This window comes from Peromyscus maniculatus, chromosome 23, assembly GCF_049852395.1.
Source record: "Peromyscus maniculatus bairdii isolate BWxNUB_F1_BW_parent chromosome 23, HU_Pman_BW_mat_3.1, whole genome shotgun sequence".
Taxonomy (NCBI): domain Eukaryota; kingdom Metazoa; phylum Chordata; class Mammalia; order Rodentia; family Cricetidae; genus Peromyscus; species Peromyscus maniculatus.
In genome coordinates this window covers 22,033,872-22,060,524 of record NC_134874.1, presented here as the reverse complement: position 1 = coordinate 22,060,524, position 26,653 = coordinate 22,033,872, and the positions used below count along the sequence as shown (strand labels likewise).

The following is a 26,653-nucleotide window of genomic DNA, read 5'->3' as shown; positions in this document are numbered from 1 at the left end:
AAAGACCCTAGTTCAATTCCCATCACCCAAGACAGGAGATTCACAACCTCCTGTAACTCTAGCACCAAAGGATCTGGCACTCTCTCCTGGCCTTAGCAGGCATTGCACTCATGTGTGTGCATGTGCACACACACATAAATAAAAATTTGAAATAAAAAAAGCTTAAAGTGCCTTTTACATATGTATTTGCATAAAGATGTTCATAGAAATATTGTGATTTCTGAAAGGATGAAAAATACTGTAAGTAAATATAATTCGTACTAAAGTCTTCTCATTTAATAAAATGGTTGAAATAACTTGAGTAAGGTTTCAACTAATGATGGTTTCTATGTAGTAAAGTGTAGCAATTCTAAACAAATTAAGAAAAAAGGGGGCCCGTTAGCAGTGTTAAATGTATAGATAGCCCCCAGTTTACAAGATGCTTCAATGTAGAAACTTTTGATTCAGTTTTTCAGTTTTATGATGGTATGTGTGCATACTAATGCAACAAGTTGACTTTTCATTTTTAATATAATACTCAATAAATTCTATGAGAGACTACAATTTGTTATAAAATAGGATTTGTGTTATGAGATTATGCTGAGCAACAGTCTAACGTGGGTGTTCTGAACACATTTAAGATAAGTAAACCAGGTTAAGCCGTGAGGTTCCATAAATGAGGAGAATTAAGTACAGCTCCCGCTGAAAAATATTTTCAGCATATGATGGGTTTATTAGGACGTGCAATGGTTGGTTTTAATTGTCAGCTTTACACAATTTAGAATCACCTGGGAAGAGGATGTCAATGGGAGGGGATTGTTCCAGATTGAATTAACCTGCCAGCATGTCGGAGGGGATTATCTTAATTATGTTAATTGTAGTGGAGACGCCCTTCCCAAGAGTGGGTGGCACCATTCCCTAGGCAGAGCCTCCTAGAATGTATAAGTGTAAGAACAAGCTGGATCCGTCATCCATGCAGTCCTCTCTGCTCTGGACTGTGGATGTGACCAGTTGCCTCAAATTCCTGCCTTGACTTCCCCACTGTGATGGACTCTAAGCTGGAACTGTGAGCCAAACAAACTCTCCCCTGAGTTGCTATGTGTCAGGGTATTCTATCACGGCAATAAAAATAAAACCAGGACGAGAGGGAAAGCCATTACAAGTTGAAGAGCACCTGTCATCCCACGGCATAGAAGCTATTCAATTTTTATGCTTCTATTTATACGCACACAAAAAGAAACAATTCTAGAAGAACATTAACTCAACTTTAGCAGTGACATCCCATAGGCTGAAGAATTTGGTAATGTTTAAGGGAGTCTATAAACGGTTTCTGCATTGCTACATTTTTACATGATAAAGAATTTGTCTGTTTTTTTTTTTTAATTAGTTGATTTTTTTAAGGGGAAAAAGCCAGATGAGAGATGGCATTCTCCTCTCTGCTTCCCGGTCTGCCCTGATGTAAGGTGTCAAGGCCACATGTGCCCACCACCACAAACTCTGCCACACCACAGTAGACTATAGTCTTTCAAACTATGAACCAAAACTAAATCCTTCCTTAAGTTGTTCCTGTAAGGTGTTCACCATGCCAATGAGAAAAGGAACTAATACACCATGCAAAGGAGCTATTGATGCAGTGAAACCCTATCAAAGCTCAGTAGAGCCTCCTGGCTGCTCAACAGTATTGCATGCTGGGACAGTAAGATGCCCTGATGCTGCCAGGCCATGGAGGCCCTCCTCACAACCTCCTAGACTTCATGCTCAGGTCTCACTGAACATGGCCATTCCTAAATTGTGCCCTGATGTCCTACCTCCATTTCTGTTGATGAGATCAATACATGGATGAAAGGCAGTTTAGGGGAGAAAGGAGTTTATTCAACTTACAATTCCATATTACAATCCATTGTAACTGAGACGTTGGAGTGGCAGGAGCTTGAAGCAGCTAGCTCTACCATACCACAGTCAAGATCAGAGGTAAACGAATGCACCCATGCTACCTGCTAGCTATCGCTCAGGTAGCTTTTCTCACCAAATACAGTTAGTATTCTTGCCTAGGGAATGGTGCCACCCACAGTGGGCTAGGTCTTCCCATATCAATTACCAAGTCAGTCCTCTACAGACATGCCCATAGGTCAACCTGATCTAGACAGTTCCTCGTTGAGACTCTCTTCCTAAGAGATTCTAGGCTGTGTCAAGTTGACAGTTAAAAACTACCCATCAAGCCGGGCGTTGGTGGTGCACGCCTTTAATCCCAGCACTCGGAAGGCAGAGCCAGGTGGATCTCTGTGAGTTCAAGGCCAGCCTGGGTTACCAAGTGAGCTCCAGGAAAGGCGCAAAGCTACACAGAGAAACCCTGTCTCGAAAAACCAAAAAAAAAAAAAAAAAAAAAACTACCCATCACACCTGTGGTCATAACTGCAGAGGGTTCCTGACTTCTGTGAGCCACTTTGGCAAATTATTGACCTTGAGGGGATCATGAAAACCCCCAAACCTATAGCAAGTCTGTCAACTACGTGAGAGGCCTGAGAATCTGAACTTGACATCCTGAGTTTGTGGGAACTATGCTAACAATGCTGATTAATGTCAGAACTGAGTCACAGGAGCCTGGCTGGGGCTGAAACAGAATAGCAATCAGTGATTTCTTTTGAGGGAGACACAATAGTTTTCAGTGAAAGAATAGATAATGTAGACCACTTTATAGAGCAAGATGATGGAATGTGCAATGTAAATATCAGACAAGATATAATTCAAGGTAAGAGTTATTAAACAGGACAGAGAGTCATCAAGTCCTGGTGAAAAAGTGCAACCAACCATGGAGATTTCTAGAATGTACCATTCCACAACAAAGAACCTAACAAGAAATCAATTGGAATACTATTAGGAATCATGTGGGAACTCACTTAAATATCAAGTTACAAAAATATGTATGCACCAAAATCAATACCTTTCTCCCCTATGAAAATAACAGGTATAAAATATAATGAAAGCCAAGGTATTTTCTTTCATTTGCAATAGCAATAAAATGTTCAGTCTACATGGAGAGAAATTTAAAACTCAAGATACATAAAAGGACCCTTGAATAAAAGGAAAAGAGAGCAAAGGGGCCTAGCTCACTGCTAATACTTTTAAAACAACAGCAGAGCTCCCTAAATTAACTTCAAAGTGATCACAACTGAAATCCCAGTGGGATTCTGTTATAGTCCATGTCGATTGTCAACTTGATGAGACCTGGAACCCCCTGAGAGATGAATCTCTAGGCACATCTATGAGGGATCCTCTTGATGAAGTTAATCTCAATGGGAAGATTCACACTGAATAGGCAGTCCATCCCGTGGACTGGGGTCCTGGCCTGAATAAAACAGAGGAAAAGCGAGCTGAACAAACCAGCATCCATCGCTCTATGCTTCCTGACTGAAGATACCATGTGACCAGCTGCCTCATGTTCCTGCCTCCATGCCTTCCACACCATGAGGGACCATATTCTTGAGCTGTGAACCATCATTGACTCTTCCTTAAGTTGCTTTTGTCTGGTGTTTTATCGTAGCAACAGGAAGAAGAAACTCAGACATTCATGTGGGAGTCGGATCAAATGGTTCTAGGGTTTGCCTGCAATATTCAGTACTTACAAAGATGTAACTTAATCAAGGCAGAAGAATGAACTGTGCTTGGTATTGAATATACATTAATTCTATGGCAATTAAAACTATGGATCTGCCTATAATTTCCATAGTAATTCAAGAAAAGAAATAAAAATACTTAGGATTTATTATCCAATTCTGTATCTCCTTTTGAAATGTAATCTCCAAAAGGGAAGGGTACTCCTTCTATCTATCTACTATCTATCTATCTATCTACCTATCTCTCTATCTCTCTATCTCTCTATCTCTATCTCTATCTCTCTATCTATCTATATATCTATCTATCTATCTATCTTTTTTTTTTTTTTTTTTGGTTTTTCGAGACAGGGTTTCTCTGTGTAGCTTTGCGCCTTTCCTGGAGCTCACTTGGTAGCCCAGGCTGGCCTTGAACTCACAGAGATCCGCCTGGCTCTGCCTCCCGAGTGCTGGGATTAAAGGCGTGCGCCACCACCGCCCGGCCTATCTATCTATCTTTATCTATCTATTCCTTTTTCTCCCTCCCTTCCTCTTTCTCTCTCTTTTCCTCTTTCTTTCTTTCTCTCTCTCCCTCTTGGTAATTCCAGCACTCTGGAAATGAAGGCAGAAGGATCAGGAGTTCAAGGCCATCCTCTGCTACATAGCTAGTTTGAAGCCAGCCTGGTTACATGAGATCCTGTCTCAAACAAACAAAACACCAGGGAGAAAAAGTCAATATAGTATTTGGCAAAAATATATAAAGTGAAAAGTAAATTTGATTTAACAATCACTAATAACCAAACAACTATTCATATAAAATATGAAGATATCTCATTAGATTGGCATGATTTAGAACTATGGAGAAAATCCAGTATGAGACTATATGAACATGTATCCTCTTGGACAATAATGGTCAATTGTATGTCATCATTTCAAACAAGAAATTAAATTATGTGCATGTATTGCTTTTATCATTATGACAAAATAATTGTCCAAAGTAACTTAAGGAAAATGGTTGACGTTTGGCTCACAGTTCAAGGTACAGTCAATCATGGCAGATGAGGCACCTACAGTCAGGAAGCAGAGAGAGATGAATACCAGTGCTCAGCAGACTTCTTCCTTTTAATTCAGTTCAAGATCCCAGCCATGGGATGCTGCCACCCACATCCAAAGTGGGTCCTCACCCCTCTGTTCATCCCACATGGAAATATCTTCATAGACAAGCCCAGGGATGTGTCTCCTAGGTCATTCCAAAGCCCAAGTTGACAATTAAGATTTATCATCATTGTGTATTAGTATTTTAAATTAATATTAAGTCTAGCAATTCTAATTCAAAATTTATCGCAGGGCCAGTGAGATGGCTCAGCAGAAGTTTGCTGCCACCAAGCATGATGATCTGAGTTCCATCCCCAGAACTGACTCTCACAAATTGTACACACATACACACACATACACACACATACACACACATACACACACACACACACACTTATATGTAAAAAAAACTAATTATCACAGATGATAGAATTTCTATTGAACAAAGATGTGATTATAAGGATTATAAGTGATGTTTTTTAATCTTAGTGAAAACCCCACAGTAGAAATGACCATTGACAAGTGACTGAATCATTAAAATACAGTATGCCTATATAAGAAACACTATGACTGAGCTGGGAGGATAAGCTCAGTCAATACAATGCTTGCCTTGCAAGCCACAAGACCTAAATTTAATAATCAGAACTGTTGTTCAACTTTCTATGGCCCCACATTGGAACACCAAAATGTTGTTGGCTGGTTTTTTTCACTCTTTACTCTTTTTGGCTCTTTGGAGGCCCACCATCCAGCTACCAAATAAATACACATGGAAGCTTATTATTAATATAAATGCCCAGTCTTAGCTTGACTTATTTCTTGCCAACTTTTCTTAATTTTAAATTATCCCATCTACCTTTTGCCTCTGAGATTTTTCCTCTTCTTACTTCTGTATATCTTACTTTTCCTCTTACTCTATGACTGGCTGGGTAGCTGAGTGGCTGGCCCATAGCATCCTCCTCTCCTTGTTCTCTTGCTCTCTTCTTCTTCTTCTTCTTCCTCTTCTTCTTCTCCCAGATTTCTCCTTCTATTTATTCTCTGCCTGCCAGCCCCACCTATTCTTTCTCCTGCCTCGCTATTGGCCATTCAGCTCTTTATTAGACCAATCAGGTGTTTTAGACAGGTAAAGCAACACAGCTTCACAGAGTTAAACAAATGCAACAGAAAAGAATGCAACACATCATTGCATAATTAAACAAATGTTCTAGAGCACAAACAAATATAATGCATCTTAAAACAATAGTCTACAATACAAACTTACATCAAAATGGCACGCATGATTATATGCATTTGTAATCCAGAGAGGCAGAGACAGGATGGTCTCTGGGGCTCACTGGCCAGCCTATCCTAATAGATAAACTCCAGGTCACTGAAAGACCATGTCTCAAAGGAGAATAGATGTTTCTGATGAGGATGATACCCAAGGTTTTCCTCTGGCTTCTACATGGATGTGCACATACATGAACCTGCTTACACATGAGCACAAACACACAAGTATAAATAAAACAAAAATAAATGTTAGGGAATACCACTGGAAAATGACCGACTCACTTAAGTATTAAATCAAGTTTCAACTCTGAATCTGCCCAAGAATCCACAGCTGGGGAGCTGATAGGCTTCAAGGACGAACCTGCTACTATTATTTTGCAGAATGGACATAGTATCAAAGCATCTCCTGCTTACTTAATCCTTATCCCCCTAGATGAATGCATCTCTCAACCCTCAGCCGAGAAGCTTGTGTTTGCCATGCAAAGTAGATGATGCAGACACTCACAACCGGTCAAAGTGCAGACAGTAAGTGACTGCTGAGTTCTCATCCATAATGAGATGTCTCCATCACATACCCCCAAGATTCAGGGACCACCAGAGAAGACTGTAAGAGCCGGAAGATTTTCAGGGGAGAGGGGTGCCGCCATGAAATGGTGTCCTCTGGACATGACCGGGTCGTTACTCTCACGAACTCACAGCAGCTGTAGCTACCTACACAAGATCAAGCCAGTCAACATTCCAGCATGGAGGGGGTGGGGCTTGTGAGCCCCTACCCCTTACGGTGACAGCTGCTATAGTCTTTTTTCGGGGGTAGGGTCCTGGTAGGCTGATCACGCTTTTGGGAGAGTGGCATGTGAGGATCAAGAAGGCCTGAAGGTAAATATGACCAAAACACATTGCATATATATTCAATTCTCGGTGAATAATTTTCAAATCTTTAGACATAAATCAAATTTCAAAACAGCTTGTCCAACCTAATACCTTTTATTCAAAGTCATACACAGCTAAGTTTCATGCATACGGCCCAGAAATTTCTTTCTTAGAAAAATAGTTAATAAACAAGGTATTCAAATGTTCACAAAATATATGTCCTGAAGTATTCACAGCAGTGCAATTGAGAATAGTTCCGAACTGGAAACTACCCAGGTGCCCATCAACAATAGCCTGGATAAATAAATTATGATATGAACTGAGAACACGCCACATCAATAGTGAACAGCCTGTGAACGCCGGGGGGATCTTTACAAATTGAATGAAGGAAAAGGGATGAGGCCCAATTCATCTCTCTGTTTACACTTAATCAAGTTAAAAACAGACCACACAGTAGCCTATGTCACTAGATGTCAATATAGTCCTGTGGCTTCAGTTGGTGGGGAGTGGCTATTTTTGAAAGAACACAAAGACGGTTTGGAAGGGTCTGGATGATAGCTCAGGGAATAACGTACTTAGCACCCAGGTAAAAACAAGTTGCATAGTGGAGTGGACCTGTAATCCCAGCAGTGGGGAATTAGAGGCTGGAGGGTCCCTGGGGCTCACTGGACAGCCAGCCTAGCTTGCTCAGCAAGTTCTAGGCCACTGTCTCAATAAAGGGGAAGGAATGGCATTGAAGAGGACGCCTCAGTCCCAATCACCCCACACAAACATAGCTGTAGGATACTGGAGATACTTTCTTAGCTAATTGGTGCTGGTCACGTGAATCTTCGGTTTATGAAAAGCTGCAGAATTATAATCTGTACACTTTCTATTAAGATGTATTCTTATTTATGTGTATGTGCATGTGTCTGTATGAATGACTGTCACCCCGTGTGCAGGTGCCTGCAGAGACCAGAAGGCATCATCCCCTGGAACTGGAGCTACAGGCGGTTACAAGTCACCCGCCATGGGTGTTGGGAACCAAACCACTGTGGCATTTCTCCAGACTAACTTACATGCTTCCCTGCATGGACCCCCTGTACATATATAAGTAACAGAAAGGGTGCCAGCAGAAGTTAATAATGGGTTGCTATATGGAAGGATAGGGGTCCGACACGATTGAGGTTTCCTTCTGTTTGTCTGTATCATTTAGATTTTTCCCAGCTGAGTGTGTGGAGTCACATACACAAAGGTGGAAATGGGTGGGTTCCTGGAACTCATTGACCATCCAACCTAGCATAACCAGTCAGCCCCAGGACAATGAGAAACCCTGTCTCGAAAGACAAGGGGGATGATACCACTCAGTCAGCATTTGAGATTATGGCTTGGCTTAGTCATTCTATTGCTGTGAAGAGACGCCATGACCAAGGCAACTCATAAAAGAAAGCATTTGATTGGGAGCTTGTTTTCAGTTTCAGGGGTTTAGTCCATTTTGTATCACAATGAGCAGCATGGCTGCATGCATGTGCTGGAGCAGTAGCTGAAATAGTTGAAAGCTACATTCTGATCCATAGGCAGAGAGAGAGAGAGAGAGAGAGAGAGAGAGAGAGAGAGAGAGAGAGAGAGAGACTGGGTCTGGAATGAGCTTTTGAAACCTCAAAGCCTATCCCCAGTGACACACTTCCTCAAACAAGGCCACACCTCCTGATCCTTCTAATCCTTTCCAATAGCGCCACTCCCTGGTGACTAAGCATTCAAATACATGAGCCTGTGGGGGCCGTTCTTATTCAAACCGCCTTCTGTTCTTAGCCTTCATTGGAGAAGCTTCTTACTGAAGCCAGAAGATGGGGAGATGCACAACAAACAGCTGTCTTCTGGAAGTAGCATAGCCATTGTACTCATGAAGCCATTGCAGCTGTGGTTATATCTGCACAAGACCTGCACAAGATCGGGCCCGTCAACATTTCATCAAGGACGGGAGAGGAGCTCATCAGACCCCACTCCTCTCCCAGGGGATTATGGTAGTCAGTGGTTGTTGGGGGAAGGAGTGTCATTTTCCTCCATGGTGGAGCCATTGATAAACAGACACCCACACCCTCAACCACAGTCAAGCAAGAAACTCTAACCTCAATGGGGCACATATAGAAAGAAAAAGTGAAAACAGGAGGGGGACAATCTGGGAAGGATTCTAATGAGAGGGGGGAGGAGGAAGAAGAGGAGAGGGGAATGGGGGTAGAAATGACTAAACTTTGTTGTATATATAAATGCATGAGACTGTCAAACAATAGCAACTATAAAAGAATCAAGGTAGACTGCACCTGAGGAACATCAACCGAGATTGGCCTTGGGTGGCACACACATTTGCACAAAAGTGCACACACACACACACACACACACACACACACACACACACACCATGTAAAATAAAATAAATTTCTGGCTAGAGGGATGGCTCTACAGTCAAGAGCACTAGTTCCCAGCACCCACACAAGGGGGCTCACAACCACCTGTAACTTATCCCAGGGACCAGATACCCTCCTCTCTTCTCCATGGGCATTGCATGCATGCATGCATGCACGTACAAACATTCACTGGGACACGTACACATAACATAAAACGAATGGATGTATCTTAAAAAGAAAACAGAACAAATCTCTTTAAAAAGTTAGAAAATAAACAAAAGTGAGGAAGTGGAATCAATTGAAAATGAGCGCTGGAAAGCCAGTGGGATCACAGGAAGCTGGTCAGAAAGCTACGGGTAGATTTTTTTTCCCCAAAGACTATTAATGAACTCGAGTTTTTACAAAAAGGAAAAGAGAAAAACAGCGCTCGACCCAGAGGCTAAAGTCCTGGGTAATTTCTGCTGATTCTGTTATTGCAGAAGCTAATCCCAAAATCCACTTTAAGAAATGGATTTATTAGAGAATTGTTGAAATACAGCAAACTGCATGTAAAGTTCTAGACCCCTTCAAACTAAATACATGCACACACATATATACATATATACTTCAGTGTTTATGTTAATGATTTAAATTAAATTACATGTATATATGTGTGTGTGTATTATTTTATACGTGTGTGTATGTGTGTGTATATACATATGTATATATGTGTGTGTTGTGTATGAATTAGAAGTTCAAAATCATCCATCACATATATATATATATGAATGAGTGATTATATATATATGTGTGTGTGTGTGTGTGTGTGTGTGTGTGTGTGTGTGTGTGTGTGTGTGAATGAATGATTCTGAGTCTCCAGCTTTCACTTCCCAAGTACTGGGAGTATAGATATGCATCACCATGGTTTATGCAGGGCCAGGGATGGAGCCCAGGGCTTCCTGCGTGCTAGCAAACACTCTACCAGCTGAGTCCAGCTCTTAACTTGGTAAGCTTTTATCTGTGTGTGTACCTCACATCACATCAGACTGTAAATGTATCTCAATCCATTTGTTATTCCTTCCTTTCGCTTCCCCATTGTCTCACCTCACCTACAGGAATCGTTATAGTTGGAATTTGGGGGACACGGATTTTTAGTATGTCCATGTTTATCTGCCCCAGCCCATCCCCAATGCTGATGATCTAATACTAAGCCCCAACCCTGGACCTTTCTCTCCCAGTCAGCCCTCCTACTGGCTATGAGGCCAAGGATGACCTTGAACTTAGGATCCCTCTGCCTCCACCTTCTCAGTGCTGGGATGACTAGAGTGCTAGCACTCCAGGCGAGTCATCTACCAAGTGAGCCACATCTGCAGCCCTACATTCTTTATCTCAGTACAATTACAGAGATATAGAGGGAGGTGTTGTTTTGGAAAGTTCTGGAAACGTTAGGAGGTGAAATCTAGCTGAAAAGGGTTACTGGGGACAAATCCTTCACGGGTCTGTTTCTCTCTCCCTCTACCCCCCCTCTCTCCCTCACGTCTTCCCTTTCCTTCCCTCCCTCTCTCCCTCCTTCTCCCTCTCTCCCTGTCTCTCCCTCTCTCCCTTCTTCCATTTCCTGTACACCATGAAGTAAGTAGCTGCTACCTCCTGCCGCCATGATGCTCTGTTTCACCACTCCCACCCCCCTCCCCAGAAGGACTGAAACTTCTGAATGAGCCACAGTGAATCATTCACAAAGACATGAAAGGAGAAGTGGGGGGTGGGGGAGGCTAGCTGAGAAGAGGGAGATCAGCCCAGTGGAAGGGGACAAGAGAAGGTAATGGGGTGAATGTGATCAAAATACAGGAAACACATGTATGAAAATATATTGAAACCTATTGCTGCATATAATTAATATATGCTAAAAATAAATCAAAACAAAAAAAAAAACATTGAGGAGTCATTGAGACAGCTCAGCAGGTAAAGGCGTTTGCCAACAAGTTTCTCAAAACCTGAGTTCCGTTCCCGTAACCAACATGGTTGGAAGGAGAGAACGAACTCTGGCCAGCTCTCCTCTGCCTTCAATAGGTGTGCTGTGGTACACATGTGTCCTCCACACAAACAAATAAACAAATGTAAAAGTAAATGCATACATAAACGTTCTGAAAGTTTGGGTTTTTTTTTTAATTCCTTCCTTAAGTTGATTTTCCCAGGAATTTTGTTACTATGGGGAGACACTAAGAGAGATGTTGAGTCTTCATTGTTTATGTTAATGATTTAAATTAAATTATTCAAATAAAAGTATAATTAATAGTCACATTAGACTCTTTGTATGAACACAGACATTCAGTTATTTAGTTAAATATCTAGAAATGGAAGGCATGAGATACAACAGATACATAATTGACTGTGTGAAAATTTGCCAAATTGTTACATAAAGCAACTGGAGCATTCCATATCCTCCCTCCCGGTACAGTTCCAGTAGCTCCACTCAGCCCAAAACACTTGCTATTCCCTCTTTTTTAAAAAATTATTTATGTGTACGAGCACTTTGCCTGTATGTATGTCTGTGCACCATGTGTGTGCCTGGTACCCAGGGAAGCCAGAAGAGGGCATCCAATTCCTCAGGACTGGGCTTTCAGACAGTTGTAGGCATAGCGGTCATGGGAGCATGAAGAGGTCACTTGTTCACACCCGAGAAGGGGGATCACAACCCTCGGCACTCTTCTGCTCTCTCCCTCTGTCTTAGTCAGTGTTCTATCACTGTGAAGAGACACCACGACCAAGGCAACTCTTACAAGAGAAAGCATTTAATTGTGGGTTTTGCATATAGTTTCAGAGGTCTAGTCCATCATCTTCACAGTAGGAGCCTAGCAGCATGCAGGTAGGTGCTAGAGCAGTAGCTAAGAGCTGCATCCTGATCCATAGGCAGAGAGAGGAGAGAGACTCTGGGCTTGGCATGGGCTTTTGAAACCTCAAAGTCCATCCCCAGTGATGCACTTCCCCCCAACAAGGCCACACCCCTTAATCCTTTCAGATAGTTCCATCCCCCCACCATCCCCCAATGACTAAGCATTCAAGTCCATTAACCTATGGGGGCCCATTGGCCATTCTTATTCAAACCAACACATCCTCTCTATTCATCTGGTACCCTATCCCAGGAGCTGGTGCTGCCCACATCCAGATTTCACCTTTCCTCCTCAGTTAAACCTCTCTGGAAACACCCTCACAGACGCATCCAGAGGTATATCTCTTAGATGGACCTAAGTCCAGTCAAGCTGACAATGGGAACTAACTGTCATGAGCACTGTTCTGGGAAGGGTTAGAATGGGATAGTTTACACAAGAAGAGAAAAACTTGCTCTAAAATCTGTTCCTGGGCCTGGAGAGATGGCTCAGTGGTTAAGAGCGCTTGTTGTTCTTGCAGAGGACCAGGGTTCAGTCACCAGCACCTACATGGGCAACTCACAATCATCTGTCACTCCAACTCCAGGGGATCCAACACTGTCTTCTGGCCTCTATAGGTACCTGCACTCATATACAGGTACCCAACGATTCATATAGACAAATCTTTTCAAAATTAAATCAAAATCTTTTCAAAATTAAAAAAGTGTTCCTACCCATGAGATCAGTGGCAAGAAGACAAACAATGATGCTGTCCCAGCTTTCTCCGACATCTATAGTGTCACTTACGACGGAGTAGGTGTGAAACAGTTAGGAGGGTGTCGAGCAACTGGTCCTGCTATGCTACCATTTGCACATTAATTCCGATTCCTGGTGCACAATTACAACCTGAGTATGACCAGAGAAAGATGCAAGAACTCCTTCACCGTGATGAGCAGGGGAGCCTTGCAAGCTTGGCAGCCTGAGTCTGAACCCCAGGACCTACCGAGGCACACATCTGAAATCACAGAGAGATGAGACAAAGAGACAAGAACCTCAGCCCTAAGCTCTAGGGCCAAGTATCCTGAAGTACAGAGCACAGCAGCAGATGTAAGGCAGAGACGCTGCCTCCATTGAGGTTGAAGGAGAGAACACATAAGAAGCCGTGTAACCTGTAAGGTCAGCTTCCACCCTATGTATTCACCCCATTAGAAAATGTGTGTACGCAAAACTCCATGCACACGTTAATAGCAGTTCTGGGTCTTTTTCATTTTTACCACATTTATTTACTTCCATAGGAGTGTACGTGTGGGATGCGTGAGTCATGGCGCACACGTGGAGGTGAGTGAGCAACCTGCGAGAGTTCTCTCCTTCCCATGTGGGTCCTGGGTGTGAAACTCAGGCCGGCAAGCTTAGCAACGAGCGTCTTTACCCATTGAGCCGTCTGACTAGCTTGCAGCTTTGTAGCTAACCTCCCAAAATAGAAGGCGAGCAAGGTGTCCTTTCCATGAGTAGAGACGCAGTAAGCAAACTGGAATGCACATACAAATCATAACATAATCCAATGACAAAAAGACATGAGGAGGGAAAATGTCAAAGAGGTCACAAGCTTGAGCAAGCAGGGAAGGATGGGGAAGATCTGAGAGGAGCTGGGGAAAGGGGGTGAACATGGTCAACATGCACTGTATAGAATTCTCTAAGAACAGGGCACGGAGGAAAGAAATGAAGAATCAAACAGTCGGGACATGGGCCGAGGAGGTGGCTTGGTGAATAAGAGCTTGCCGCACAAACCTAGGGCCTGAGTTCAAACACCCAGAACATAAAAAGCCAGGGAGGTCACATGTGCATGTAGGCCAGTACTGTGGAAGACAGAGACTGATAGCAGCTCCAGGGTCAGTGAGAAACTGTCTCAGTGGAATAGACGGAGAGCGACAGAAGACACTTGCTGTCTTCCTCTGGCTTCCAAGCGTGTCCACATGGGCACATGTGTATACTGTATGCGACTGTGACTGTGTGCTCACAACAATATACATTTCTAAAAACCCACCAAACTTCACCCAATAAGTTTACCTGAATGAGTGCAAATTTAAAAAGTTGTTTAAGCCTGTGGGCATGGTGACACAAGCCTGCAACTCCAGCACTCAGGAGGTGGAGGCAGGAAGATCGTGAGTTCAAGTCCATCCTCTGCTGCAGAGGCTGAGGGCAGCCTGGGCTACATGAGACACTGTCCCAGAGAAAACAACAAATAATAAAGCACTTACGAGCTCAAACAAATCCTAGACTGGAATGCAAAATGGACCAAATTCATTTGTACTGCAGACAGATAAAATGATCTCACTGAAGAGGACAGGAAGAAATTGCAACTCAAACAGCTTTGGAAACAGACCCGCTGTGCACAGCTAAATGCGGCAAACGCTGGACACAAGCATCGCAGCTGATGAAGTTGCCTCCCGTGGGTTGATGACATCATGGTTCTCGTGACATTGTGAATATATTCGGCCTCATTAAGTAAATGGATGGTGGACGGTCAGAGCCAAATTGCTCTACATTATAGTTTAGCAAAGTGGGATTCCAGAATGATCCATGTGGTAGTGAATTAGGAAACAGCATAGATCAATGTTTAGAGCAGGATAGTTACACATAGAAATCTGTGCAGATTATATATATATATATATATATATATATATATATATATATATATATATATATAGTGTGTGTGTGTGTGTTGGTTATACATTATATATATATATATATATATATATATATACACACACACACAAATACATGTGCATGTTTATTGACCCTGTCAGCTGAGAGGGCCTAGAAGTTACAATTGTCCCATAGCAACAAGGACACCTAGCACCCGGATCTTGGCTTCTGACACCATTCTCTAATCAAAGCAATTGGGGAAAGGCCTGGAGAAATGGCTTACTTAGTAGAATGTTTGCTCTGAAGCATGAAGACCTGAGTCTGATCACAACAGCTCACATAAAAGAGCTGGGCATGGCGGTGTAAGCTTGTAATCCTCCTTCTAAGGAGATGGAGAGGAGGGTACCCTGGAGTTGGCAGCCAGCTAGCTCAGCTACCTGGTAAGTTCCAAGACAGTGAGATACCCTGGCTCAAAAAAAAAAAAATCATGGTTAGAAGGCATCTGAGGAACAGCACCTCAGGATAATCTCTGACATCCACGGTCACGTGAATAGGTGCACAGCACACACATGAGAGTGTACACTAGAGAACATACACACCAGGGGGGAAACACAGGCAAAGAGCGTGTAAGAAGAGGCTGGGATGGCTTACAGTACCTCAAAATTACACAGTGCTGGAGACGTTCCCCTTCCCACTGATAAGAACAATCCAAAGAGAAGACCTGCCCCCATCAGGCTGCAATATATGAGCTGCCTTTGCCCACATATCTTGGCTGTTTAGTCTAGTGTGTCTCTAAGAAGTCAAATGACTATTGTTGCTGGCCCAGCCTAAGAAATCTCTTGATGTGGTGTTGCGGGATATTTGATCTCTCTGTGAAACACCGAGACAGTGTTAATAAAGTCAACCTTGGATCCGAGGGGCCAACTGACCTTCCTTTTTGGCTGGAGACTCGGTTAGAGAACATCTCTCCATTTGTCCCAAACCAAAAAGACCTTGAATCTCTAAGTCCCTCCCTACTCCTTCCTGTGTGTCTCTCTATCCATCTTCCGGGGTTCTCTGGACTCTCTATGGCTAATTCTTGTCAATTAGTCACTGTCTCCGCCCCCTGATCCAAGGTTGATTTTATTAACACAGTCTCGGGGTTTCACGGTGCGATCAAATATCCCACAGCAATGTGGGCTCAGCTTACAACCAAATATCAATTAAAGGGGAGAATTTGAGCCAGGCAGGGTACTGAGCTACAATCCTAGCACTCAAGAGAGGGAGGCAGAAGGACCAAGGGTTCAAAGTCATCCTCAGCTACATGGCCCAGGATACATGGTACCCCGCCTCAGAAAACCAAAATAAATAACTAGGAAAATTAGCATCCAATTTAATACTTTTCAAAACACCGCTCCTATGGTACATTGTTGGGGGTTTCTTGAAGTCTTTGGGCATCAGAGGGAGACCACTCCTGTGGGACAGGTTTCCTAAAGAAGGGTGGTGGTTGTGGCTAAGACAGGCATCAGATAGAAAAGTGGGGCACACACCTGTAATTCCAGCTCTCGATAACTGAAACAGGACGATTGTAAGTTGGAGGCCAGTCTTAGCTACACAGTGAGACCCTGTCTCAAAACAGAGGAAGAGAGAGGACGGGGAGGGAGGGAGGGAGGGAGGGAGGGAGGAGGGAGGGAGGGAGGGAGGGAGAGGGAGGGAGGGAGGGAGGGAGAGAGAGGATAGGGAGGGAGGGAGGGAGGGGGGAGGGAGGGGGAGGGGAGGGAGGACTGAGTAGTAGACACACCTATGACATGTGCTACTGTTTTCCCACCATCTCACTGTCACGCGTCATTTTTAAATGCTATTTACTCTTAGCCCCACAGTTCCTCAAATGCGCAGCTGTCCCCATGCCCACTCCTACATCTTATTAGTTAATGCGCCAGTGAGGACTCATGTGCCCTATTGTGCCACACATTTGTTAACGCTTCAAAACAGACTAGACTACAATTGATTTTCTTCGCTATTACCTTAAGTGTTCTACTCTGTGTTTAGAAGACATAATTCACAGGCCTTGCTAGACTTGCCAAAGAAAGCCATGCATTAAAAGAGTCTTGAAAATACATTGTTTTTTTGTTTTTTGTTTTTTGTTGTTGTTTTTGTTTGTTTTTTTTTTTTTTTTTTTTGGTTTTTTCTGAGTCTAACAAAATTCCTTTGGCTTTGTTTTGCTTTGGTTTTCTTAAGACTCTGGCCTCAAACTGGCTATGTAGCTAAGGGTAACGTTGAATTCCTGATCCTCCTGCCTCCACCTCCAGAGTATTGTGGGTTCATGGATTTCACCACAGCTGGCTTGCTAAGATTTCTTGGCACACTGAAATTTTTACCTACATTGAGACTGTTCAGTTAGTCTCAGGTCTCTCTCTCTCTCTCTCTCTCTCTCTCTCTCTCTCTCTCTCTCATACACACACACACACACACACACACACACACACACACACACACACTCCTGCCCTTGACAACCCTAAAGGAGAGTGACTTGGCAATCGTTGTATACTGAGACCACAGAGGCCCAAATATGGATGTGAACCAAAGCCACACAGGACTAAGATCCTACTAAGCCCCATTCAGTTAGGAAAACAGAGATGCACACATTCCGAGCACCATTCTATTCAAAGGAACCCACCCAACCTGGAAGTTACATAGCATCAGTAACAGGCTGAGGTAAGACAAGGCATTTGAGAAGAATGTTGATCAGGGCCAACTGCTGCACCAGCTTCTAAACCATTGCACACAGACACAACAGCTGTCTGCCTTAGATCCACACAAGAGCAAGCCAACCAACTTTACAGCAGAGTCAGGGAGAGTTCATGGAGCCTACTCCTAACTGAGGAGCTTTGGCAGGTGCAAGATGTCCAGGTGAGGTGGGTCCATTTTCTTCCAGGAATCGGGCCCCTGTTAGGATGTTTATGCTCTGGAATATGACTTCACATCCATGCCCATAAGGACAGCATTAAATAGCTTCTGTGGGTTATGAAAAGAGGACATGAAACTGGAAAGAGGGTGTGGCAGGGTTATCTGGGAGGAGCTGAATGGGAAGCAGAGGCTGATCAAATGATCAAAATGTGATCAATACATGTTATCAAAGAATGGATCAAAGACATTTTTTTTACTGCATTGGAGTTGGAGCAATGGCCCGGCTGTTAAGAAAACTAGCAACTCTCACAGAGGACCTAGTTCAGTTCCCAGCGCCCATATCAGACAGTTCACGACTGCCTGCAACTTCAGCTCCAACATCCTCCTCCAGTCTCAGTGGGCATCTGTCCTCGTGTGGACATGCCCACAGATACACATGATTTCAAAATAAAAATAAATCTGAAAACTAAAAAGAGGACCGGGGGTGAGGGAAAGATTGAGGAGCCTGCGTCAGAGAATCCAGGATGTGGCAGAAGGATAATCCCTCGGCTAAGATCGGGCGTCACGCGTTCTGTGGAGTGGCGGGCTCACACCTTGGCTGCAGTCGTGGTTCTCTTGTTCATCAAGGACGCTGCTCTTGACCCTGAGTGCTCTCACTTTCGTGTCCTTTGAGACGAGCTCCATTAACAAGCCATTTCGAGTACTTCCTCTCTCTAGCCTCCTGCCTCTCCACTTCTGCGTCCCCTGACCGTAAAAGCCCTGTCCTTCGATGAACTGGTACAACTGTTCTGGAGAGCAATTTGGCAAGAATTAGCAAAAGAAGATGTGTGTGTGTGTGTGTGTGTGTGTGTGTGTGTGTGTGCGCGCGCGCGCGCGCGCGCGCGCGCGCATGTGTGCAATAATGCTAGTATATGTGCATGTTCACACCTGTGGATGCACACATATGTGGGGGTGGGCACACTCATGTGCATAGGCACATAGAGGACAGACTGAAACCACAGATGTCACTCCAACAGATGTCATCCACCTTGTTTGTATTTTTTTTGGGGGGTGGAGTTTCTCTGTGTTGTTTTGGCGCCTTTCCTGGATCTCGCTCTGTAGACCAGGCTGGCCTCGAACTCACAGAGATCCACCTGCTTCTGCCTCCTGAGTGTTGGGATTACAGGCGTGTGCCACCACCGCCCGGCTTGTTTGTTTGTTTGTTTGCTTTAATTTTTATATTGCGATTATTTATTTTTGTGTGTGTGTGTGTGTGAATTGGTCGTGGCTCTCCTGTGGAGGTCGGACAACAACAACTTGTGTGGGTCCCGGGGATCGAACTGGGGTCACCAGGCTTGGCAGCAAGCCCCTCTCCCCACTGAACCATCTTGCCAGCCATCTTACCTTGTTATTATTTTTATGAGTGGGACTGCCGTTGTTGTTGTCTCTCAGTGGACCCAGGCTCATTAAGGAGCCTGACCAATGAGCCCCGGGGATCCATCCATTCACCTGTCTACACAGAGTAGTACTGGGATGACAAGCATGCATCACCACAGCCAGCTTTAAGTGGGTATTGGAAATTAAACTCAGGCCCTCATGCCTGCCCGGCAAGCACTTTACTGAGCTAACTCCCCAGCCCCAAGGTACACTTCCTTGACCCAAATATTTTGTCTTTAGTACATATGCACAAGTTCATAAGGATAGACTTACAAAGATGATCGCTGCCGATTGCTTGTGACAGGGCAAGCCAATGAGAGACGAAGAAAGAGTGAGGGAGGCGACATCACTTAACTAAATCACTATACAATAGAGAAGAACGTCTGTCATCAGGGGCAGGGAGGTGCCTCACCGTGCATACTCAAGGGCCAGAATTCAGATCCCTGGAACCCACATAAATTCTGGGTGGGTGTGGCAGCCAGCCAGTAATTCTAACCTTCAAAGATGAAGAATGAGGATCCCCAGAGCAAGCTAGCTAGCAAAACTAGATATATGAGTGAACCCTGAGTTTGATTAAGAGACCCTGCCTCAAAGAATAAGATGGATGAGTGATGGGGGATGATTCCTGACATTGGCCTTTGGCCTGCAAAGGCATATGCACACACATGCATGCACACCCCAATACACACATGTTCCCATACATGTAAACACACACACACACACACACACACACACACACACACTCAGATATATGTCCCTAAATGAGTTATCAGACACAGTTTGTTTTGTTTTTTGTTTTCTGTGGCTGTGAGAAGACACGACAACTCTTATAAAGGAAAACATTTAATTTGCAGTGGTCGGGGGGGAGGGGGGAGCTTGCTTACAGTTTCAGAGGTTCAGTCCATTAGCATCATGGTGAGGAGCATGGCAGCAGGCAGACAGACGTGGTGCTGGAGAAGGAGCTGAGAGTTCTACATCTTGCAGGCAACGGGAAATGGTCTGAACGTCACACTGAGGAAAGCTTGAGCAAGAGACCTCAAAGCTCACCCCCACAGTGACATACTTCTTCCAATAAGTCTGCACCTACTTCAATAAGGCCACGTCTCCTAATAGTGCCATCCTCTATGAGCTTACAGGGGTTAATTACATTCAAACTACCACATGCCTTGATCTTGGATTCAGCCTAAAACATAAATTCTGTTCTGAGCATTAATCCATTCCCTTCATGAGCTTGTAAACTGGTGGGAAAACAATCATCTCTTCTCTCCAACATCCACCTAGATGCAGACTCACTGACAATGGTCCCTGAATGAAAACGTGTGTGTAATCATTTACCAGAAAAGAGGTTAAGTTTACATTTGTCTGTTTGTTTGAGATAGGGTCTGTGACGGTTAGTTTATCAAGTTGTCAACTTGATATGACCTGGGACCACCTGGGAGCAGAGAATTAGTGAAGGATGATCTGATTAGGTTGGCCTGTGGGCTTCCCAGTGAGGGGCTTTCTCGGTTGGGTTCATTGAAATGAGAAGACCCACCTCGAATATGGGCGGCAACATTCCCTATTTGTGAGCCCAGACTTGTATTTTAAAAAGTGGAAAATGCAGCTGGGTGGTGGTGGGGCACGCCTTTAATCCCAGCACTCGGGAGGCAGAGGCAGGCGGATCTCTGTGAGTTCAAGGCCAGCCTGGGCTACAGAGTGAGTTCCAGGAAAGGTTCCAAAGCTACACAGAGAAACCCTGTCTCGAATACTAGCTGAGCAGTAAGCACTTACTCTTGACTGTGCATGTGATAGGACGAGCTGGCTGCTTCAAGCCCCTGCTGCTGGAACTGCCTCCACGATGATGGACCGTCACCTGGAATTGGGAGCTAAGCCCAGATGTTATGTTATAGTAACAGAAATGAAAGTAGAACAGGCCTTTACTCTGTAGCCCAGGCTAGCCTTGAAATCTTGACACTTCTCCTACCACAGCCTCCTGGTGCTTGGATTGCAGGTACGACCCACCATGCTCAGCTGAATCTGTAAAATGTTTTGTTTTTATTTGGTTGTGCATTTGTGTGTGTGCATAAGTGCTGTATGTGTTAGTGCACATGTGTGTGCAGGTGCATATGGAAGCCAGAGGCTGATATCAAGTGTGTCTTTTTTTTTTTTTTTTTTTTTTTTTGGAAGGAGGGGATTTCAAGCCAGGGTCTCTGGCTGTCCTGAAACTCGCTCTGTAGACCAGGCTGGCCTCAGACTCACAGAGATCCGCCTGGCTCTGCCTCCCGAGTGCTGGGATTAAAGGCGTGCGCCACCATACATGGCACATCTACCTTATTTTTTAAGATAGGGTCTCTCACTGAACCTGGAGCTCACCAGTTTGACGAGGCTAGCCCCAGGGATCCTCCTGTCTCAGATTCCCCAAAACTTGGCTTACAAACACTATTATGTCCAAGTTTTTATATGGGTTCTGAGGATCTGAACTCGGGTCTTTGTGCTTAGCAAAGGGTGGGTGTGGAGTCTTACCACAATGTATTGTTTCAACTGTTCTATCTTATTCATATGTGTTCATCTCTCACTGCCCTTCATCTAAACATTGAACTTTATCATAGACACAGTGTGTTGTCACACATTCGTGCCTGCTGATGTGACGGTCGACAGCTACAGGCTACTGAGGCAAAGAGCCATGGACTAAACCCTCCAAAACTATGAGCCAAAGTTTATTAGAACAAGTATGTTAGTCTCAGTTACACAAAAGTAACTATCAAAACCTCTAGCAAACCTACTTGCCGCCTCTCAGGACCCCTGAGGGCTCTTCCTTCTCAAATACACACACACACACACACACACACACACACACTGAGCTCCAACCACAGTGTCTTTGCCTCCGTTTTAAGTACTAGCATCCCCTATAAGGCTTTAGAAAACTCTTATCTAGAACATCAGTGTATTGGGGGGGCGGGGCTGGGAGTGTAGCCCAGTCAGTAAAGTACTTGCCTAGCATGCACAACACCCTGGGTTCCATAGCCAGTCCTCCATAAGCCAAGCAAGCTTAAAACCAGGCGTGGTCTGTGTAATGCACACTTGCAATCCCAGTGATTGAGAGGCAGAGGTACAAGGCTCAGAAGTTCAAGTTCATCCTTGGCTACATAGCAAATAACAAATTTGAAGTTAGTATAGGATACATGAGACCCTGTCTCAAAAAATAAGTGATTGATTGATTGAATGAATGATTACTGAGATAGTGCAGTCAGTGAAGGGCCTGTCACCTTGCAAGCATGAGGAGAAGAGTCTGATCCCTAGCACCCACATAAAAAGCCAAGTGTGGTGGCACGGATTTGTAATCCCAGTACTGGGGTGGTGGAGATGAGCCAATTCCTGGAGTTCACTGGCCAGCCAGCCTAGCCTAACCAGCATGCTCCAGGCAAGTGAGAAACCAAAGGGAGAGCTCCTGAGTAATGACACTTGACATTGTTCTTTGGCCACACACACACACACACACACACACACACACACACACACACACTTGCACACTCAGAGAGAGAGACAGAGAGAAATGACAGAGAGACAGAGATGCAACGTCCAGACCCAGTCCGTCCATTAACAATCCAAAGATGAGTCAAAGATGCCCACTGCCTCGTCTTACTACAGTGTCCTGTGTTACACACTCTCCCCTGAAACCAGCTTCCTCAGAGATGCTCGATGTTGCAGCATCCTTGTTAGGTCTGATGAGTCCAGCAGCACTGAACAAACACTGCATAGCGCCCAGCGTGGGGACCATGGAAATGCCGGGGGTCCCATGGGGAAAGGGAACACACAAAGAGGAAAAATAAGAGTGGCCTTTCAAGGGGCTACTTGAACTGATGACACCAACCTAGCAACCAAAGGCAGCTTAGCAACTGGGCAAGAAGAAGTTGAGTTCCTTTAGCCTCTTGCCGGGGAGGACCATAAGTCCACGGGGCAGTTTGTGGGACCTGTTTGCCGAGAGACTGTCAAAGCTATTCAGAACAAGGGGTGGGAGGGAGAAAAAGAGAGAGAAAAAAGTGCCCTTTGAATTCCCATTGCTTTGAGAGTCAGCAATTTAATGACTCATACATTCTACATCCCTGCTTTGTCTACACATTTTCATTTCAAAATACGAAAAACACTTTGTTTGGAAGATTGGTTATTTTTAGCTTCTATATCAATAGTGCACATCCACTTCTCCCCAGAGAGAACAGCTTCCTCCAGATTGGCCCACAGCACCACCCTAGAAGTGGAGTTGTTTACTTTGCAGTATTTTGACAAAACTACGTGGGCATCTCTCTATCCCATTTTTCAGGGGCGGGGGTGGCCAACGGCACGACTGACCACCCAGGAGTCACTCAGGACCAGTTCTCTGATAGTCAGCTTTGTCAACTTCACACAGCCTAGCGTTGCCTGGGAAAAGAGTCTCAGTGAGGGGCTTGCTAGTTGGTCTGTGGAATTGCTGTGGGAAGATCCAACCTACCGTGGGCAGCTCCATTCCCTAGGCAGAGGTCCTGAATGGTGTGAGCATGGAGAAATCATGTTTGCATTCATTCTTCTCTACTGTTGATTGCGGATATACTGTGACTCTTTGAAGATGGTTGATGTTGTCACCAAAGATGAACTATAAACCTAGGACTATGAGCTGAAATAAGACCTTTTCCTCTAAGTAGTTTTTGGTCAGGGTATTTTATCATGGCAACATGAGTGGAAGTAAATTGGTATCCAAGGATTCCCCTAGATCCCCTGGCATGGACAGAAATGGAAGAACATTCTTCAGCCTCCAAATCAAGCAGCCCTCTCAAGCACCCTTACAAATCAGGACAGCAAGCTCTCCATGGGCTCACCCTTGCAAATGGTTGCAGCTTCAAGCTCAACAGAACAACTTAGTATTGGCCTTAGAGGTAGACAGCTGCAAATCCAGCCCTTTAGAGAATGAGGCAGGAGGATCATGGGTTTTGTATCAGCCTGGGCTCCAAAGGAAAACTATTTAAAAGGAGAGAAGGTGGGGAGGAAAGAACTTATCATATTTAAGGTGTGAAAACCCACATTGTCTACAGGTCGCACCATCCCAAAGATTGAGTTCCCAGACTGAATAAAAAGAGTTTGAAATGTCAACTACCATTTATCTCACGCTCTTCCTAAGTGTGGGTGCCGTGTGAGCAGACACCCCCAAAGTCCCGCCAATATGCCTTCTCCTCCATGGTGGGCCATAGCACCGCAAATCACAAGTTGAAATAATCATTGCTCCCTGAAGTTGCCCTTTGTTGGGCTTTTGTCGCGGGCATGGCAAAAGTCATTAAACACCTGGCCACGCTTCTCAAGCAGCCATTCTGAGCCCATTCTTAGACACAAGCCGCCCTCTGGTTCAGAGTCCTCAGGAGGGCTCACCCTGCACGTCAAGATGCTCTTGACCAGGAGTTAGTCAGCTCCTGCCCTTGAGTGGTCTTGGAGAAGGTTCTGGAATCTAGATAGAGTCTTGCAATGTCCTGTGCCTGAGTCCTCTATGCTTCCATTTCCACAATTCTGGGGAGACATGATGGAAAAACTAAGGAGTGCATCACCAAAAATATTTGCACTCCCACCCCCCATAAGCCTAAGTTCAATCCCTCCACCAAGAACACTTTCCACCTCTAATAGGAGCTGGGATGGAGAGGGCAAGAGACTGCGTGACCAACAGCCTTAGAGAGAGAATCTCAGAACTGACCAATTTCAAGAACTTGCTATCATCTAACCTTTGACACCCCTATCACACAGATCTAAAATTCCCTTCTACACAAAACCAGCCAGGCATGCGAGGATTCCAGGGCAAAGAAAAAGAGTAAGATCAAAACCCAGGGAGTCCCATGGTAACTTGGTAACTTGGTAACATATCGGGCCCACATCCTGAACCGACCTCTTCTATACACAGGGGGAGTCAAGGAAGAACAGAAAGGAGGAGACAGAGGAGGGAGTGGAGGAGGAGGAGCAAGAGGAGGTAAAGGAAGAAGCAGAGGAGGGGGTGGAAAAAAGGAGGTGGAGAGAGACAGGAGGAGGGAGTGGTGGAATGGCAGAGAAGGAGGTGGAGGAGAAAAGAGAAGGAAAGGGAAAAAGGAGAGGGAAGGGAAGACATTTTGGAGGAGAGGAGGGGGAGGGGAGAAGGAAAGAAGAGGAGAGGCAAAGGGGAAGGGAGAAGGGGGAGGAGAGGAGGGAGGAGGAGAGGAGGGGGAAGAGGAGAGGAGGAGACCATAGTTGTACTCAGAGAGACTTGGATAGGAATTCTGGGTTCTCCTTCAACTCTATGACCTCAGGCCAGTTACTCAGTATTTGTTAATACTTTTCTCTTGTAAAAATGCTCTCACACAGCTAGGCCTGGTGATGCAGACCTCATAGTCCAGCTACTTGGGAGATTGAAGCAGGAGGATTTCAAGTTCGAGGACTATTTGGGGTACTGCGTGGGTTTAAGGCAAGGCTGATTAAGGCAACTTAATGAAACCATGTCTCAAAGTAAGAAAAAAGCGATGGAATATAGTATGGTGAGAGAGCACCTGCCTAGAATCCCCCAGTGAGGGGCTGGGGTGTGGCTCAGTGGTAGAGCACCTGCCTAGAATCCCCCAGTGAGGGGCTGGGGTGTGGCTCAGTGGTAGAGCACCTGCCTAGAATCCCCTAGTGAGGGGCTGGAGGTGTGGCTCAGTGGTAGAACACCTGCCTAGAATCCCCTAGTGAGGGGCTGGAGGTGTGGCTCAGTGGTAGAGCACTTTCCCCAAATCCCCTGATAAGGACCAGTACAGTGCTAGTCTAATGCATACAAGATCCTGGGTTCACACACACACACACACACACACACACACACACACACACACACACACACACACACCACATGCACGGGATTTAAAAGATCCTCGTGGGAATATTTTGAGAATTAATTAAAATGACCTATGTAAAGGTTCCGTTTTCATGCTGTCACTTGCTCTGCATTCTGCAAGTTACATCTGTTTCGAAACTTCACAGCCTCTCAAACCCGGTACTGATAGTGACTTTGCAACCATACCCCCTTGCCTTGAGCGTGAATCTCAAATGGAGTCCATGGAAACCCACCTCCTCCAGAATCCATATAAATATAATCCATATGATCTCTGTCTCCTGCTGAGAGCTCATCCTTGGGGAAGCGCCCCCCACCCCCATGGACTTTTCATAGGCTCTCCTCTCTCCCCTGGGCATCACAACTCCCAGACCCCACCCCACTCCCCTACCTGGGAGTTGCAAAGCAATCTAGGTCCAGGGATTTGGGGTTGGGGGGAAGACTTGCCAGGTGGGGAAGTCAGGGGCTTGGCTTCTCCGTGGCTCCTCTCCCCCTTCGGGGGTTTCTTGGTCCCCCTTTGTCTCATTCTCAGGCTTCCCATCTCCAGGTTGCTCAGGCAGCCGCATCAGGGGTCCAGAGTGATGTGGTCAGAGATTTGGGGGCACATCAAAGGAACATCAGCGAAGACATTGAGACTCTGCAAGGAGTTGACAGAAACTTACTGGCGGAAACAATGCTGAGCAATTATTTACTCAAAGTCAGTTGCCTAAATAATTCACACCTGCCCTTCCATGTTTACACAGGACAATGGTAGATACAACCGTGGCACCAGAAATATAATTATAGTCCTGACAGATGTTTAGTTATTAATAAGGGCTCAATGTCACCAGAGAGTATTACATAACAAACGGATCT

General features: G+C 44.8%; 1 protein-coding gene across 1 annotated transcript in view; it reads right to left on the bottom strand.

The window, feature by feature from the left end:
- The window catches only part of Caln1 (calneuron 1), a 467,294-nt gene that overhangs the window by 405,846 nt on the left and 34,795 nt on the right, over positions 1-26,653 (bottom strand). The window contains exon 2 of the mRNA XM_016002519.3: positions 26,246-26,435. Coding sequence (XP_015858005.1) covers positions 26,246-26,364 — 119 coding nt within the window. The 5' untranslated portion in view covers positions 26,365-26,435. The remainder of the gene's footprint in view (positions 1-26,245; positions 26,436-26,653) is intronic.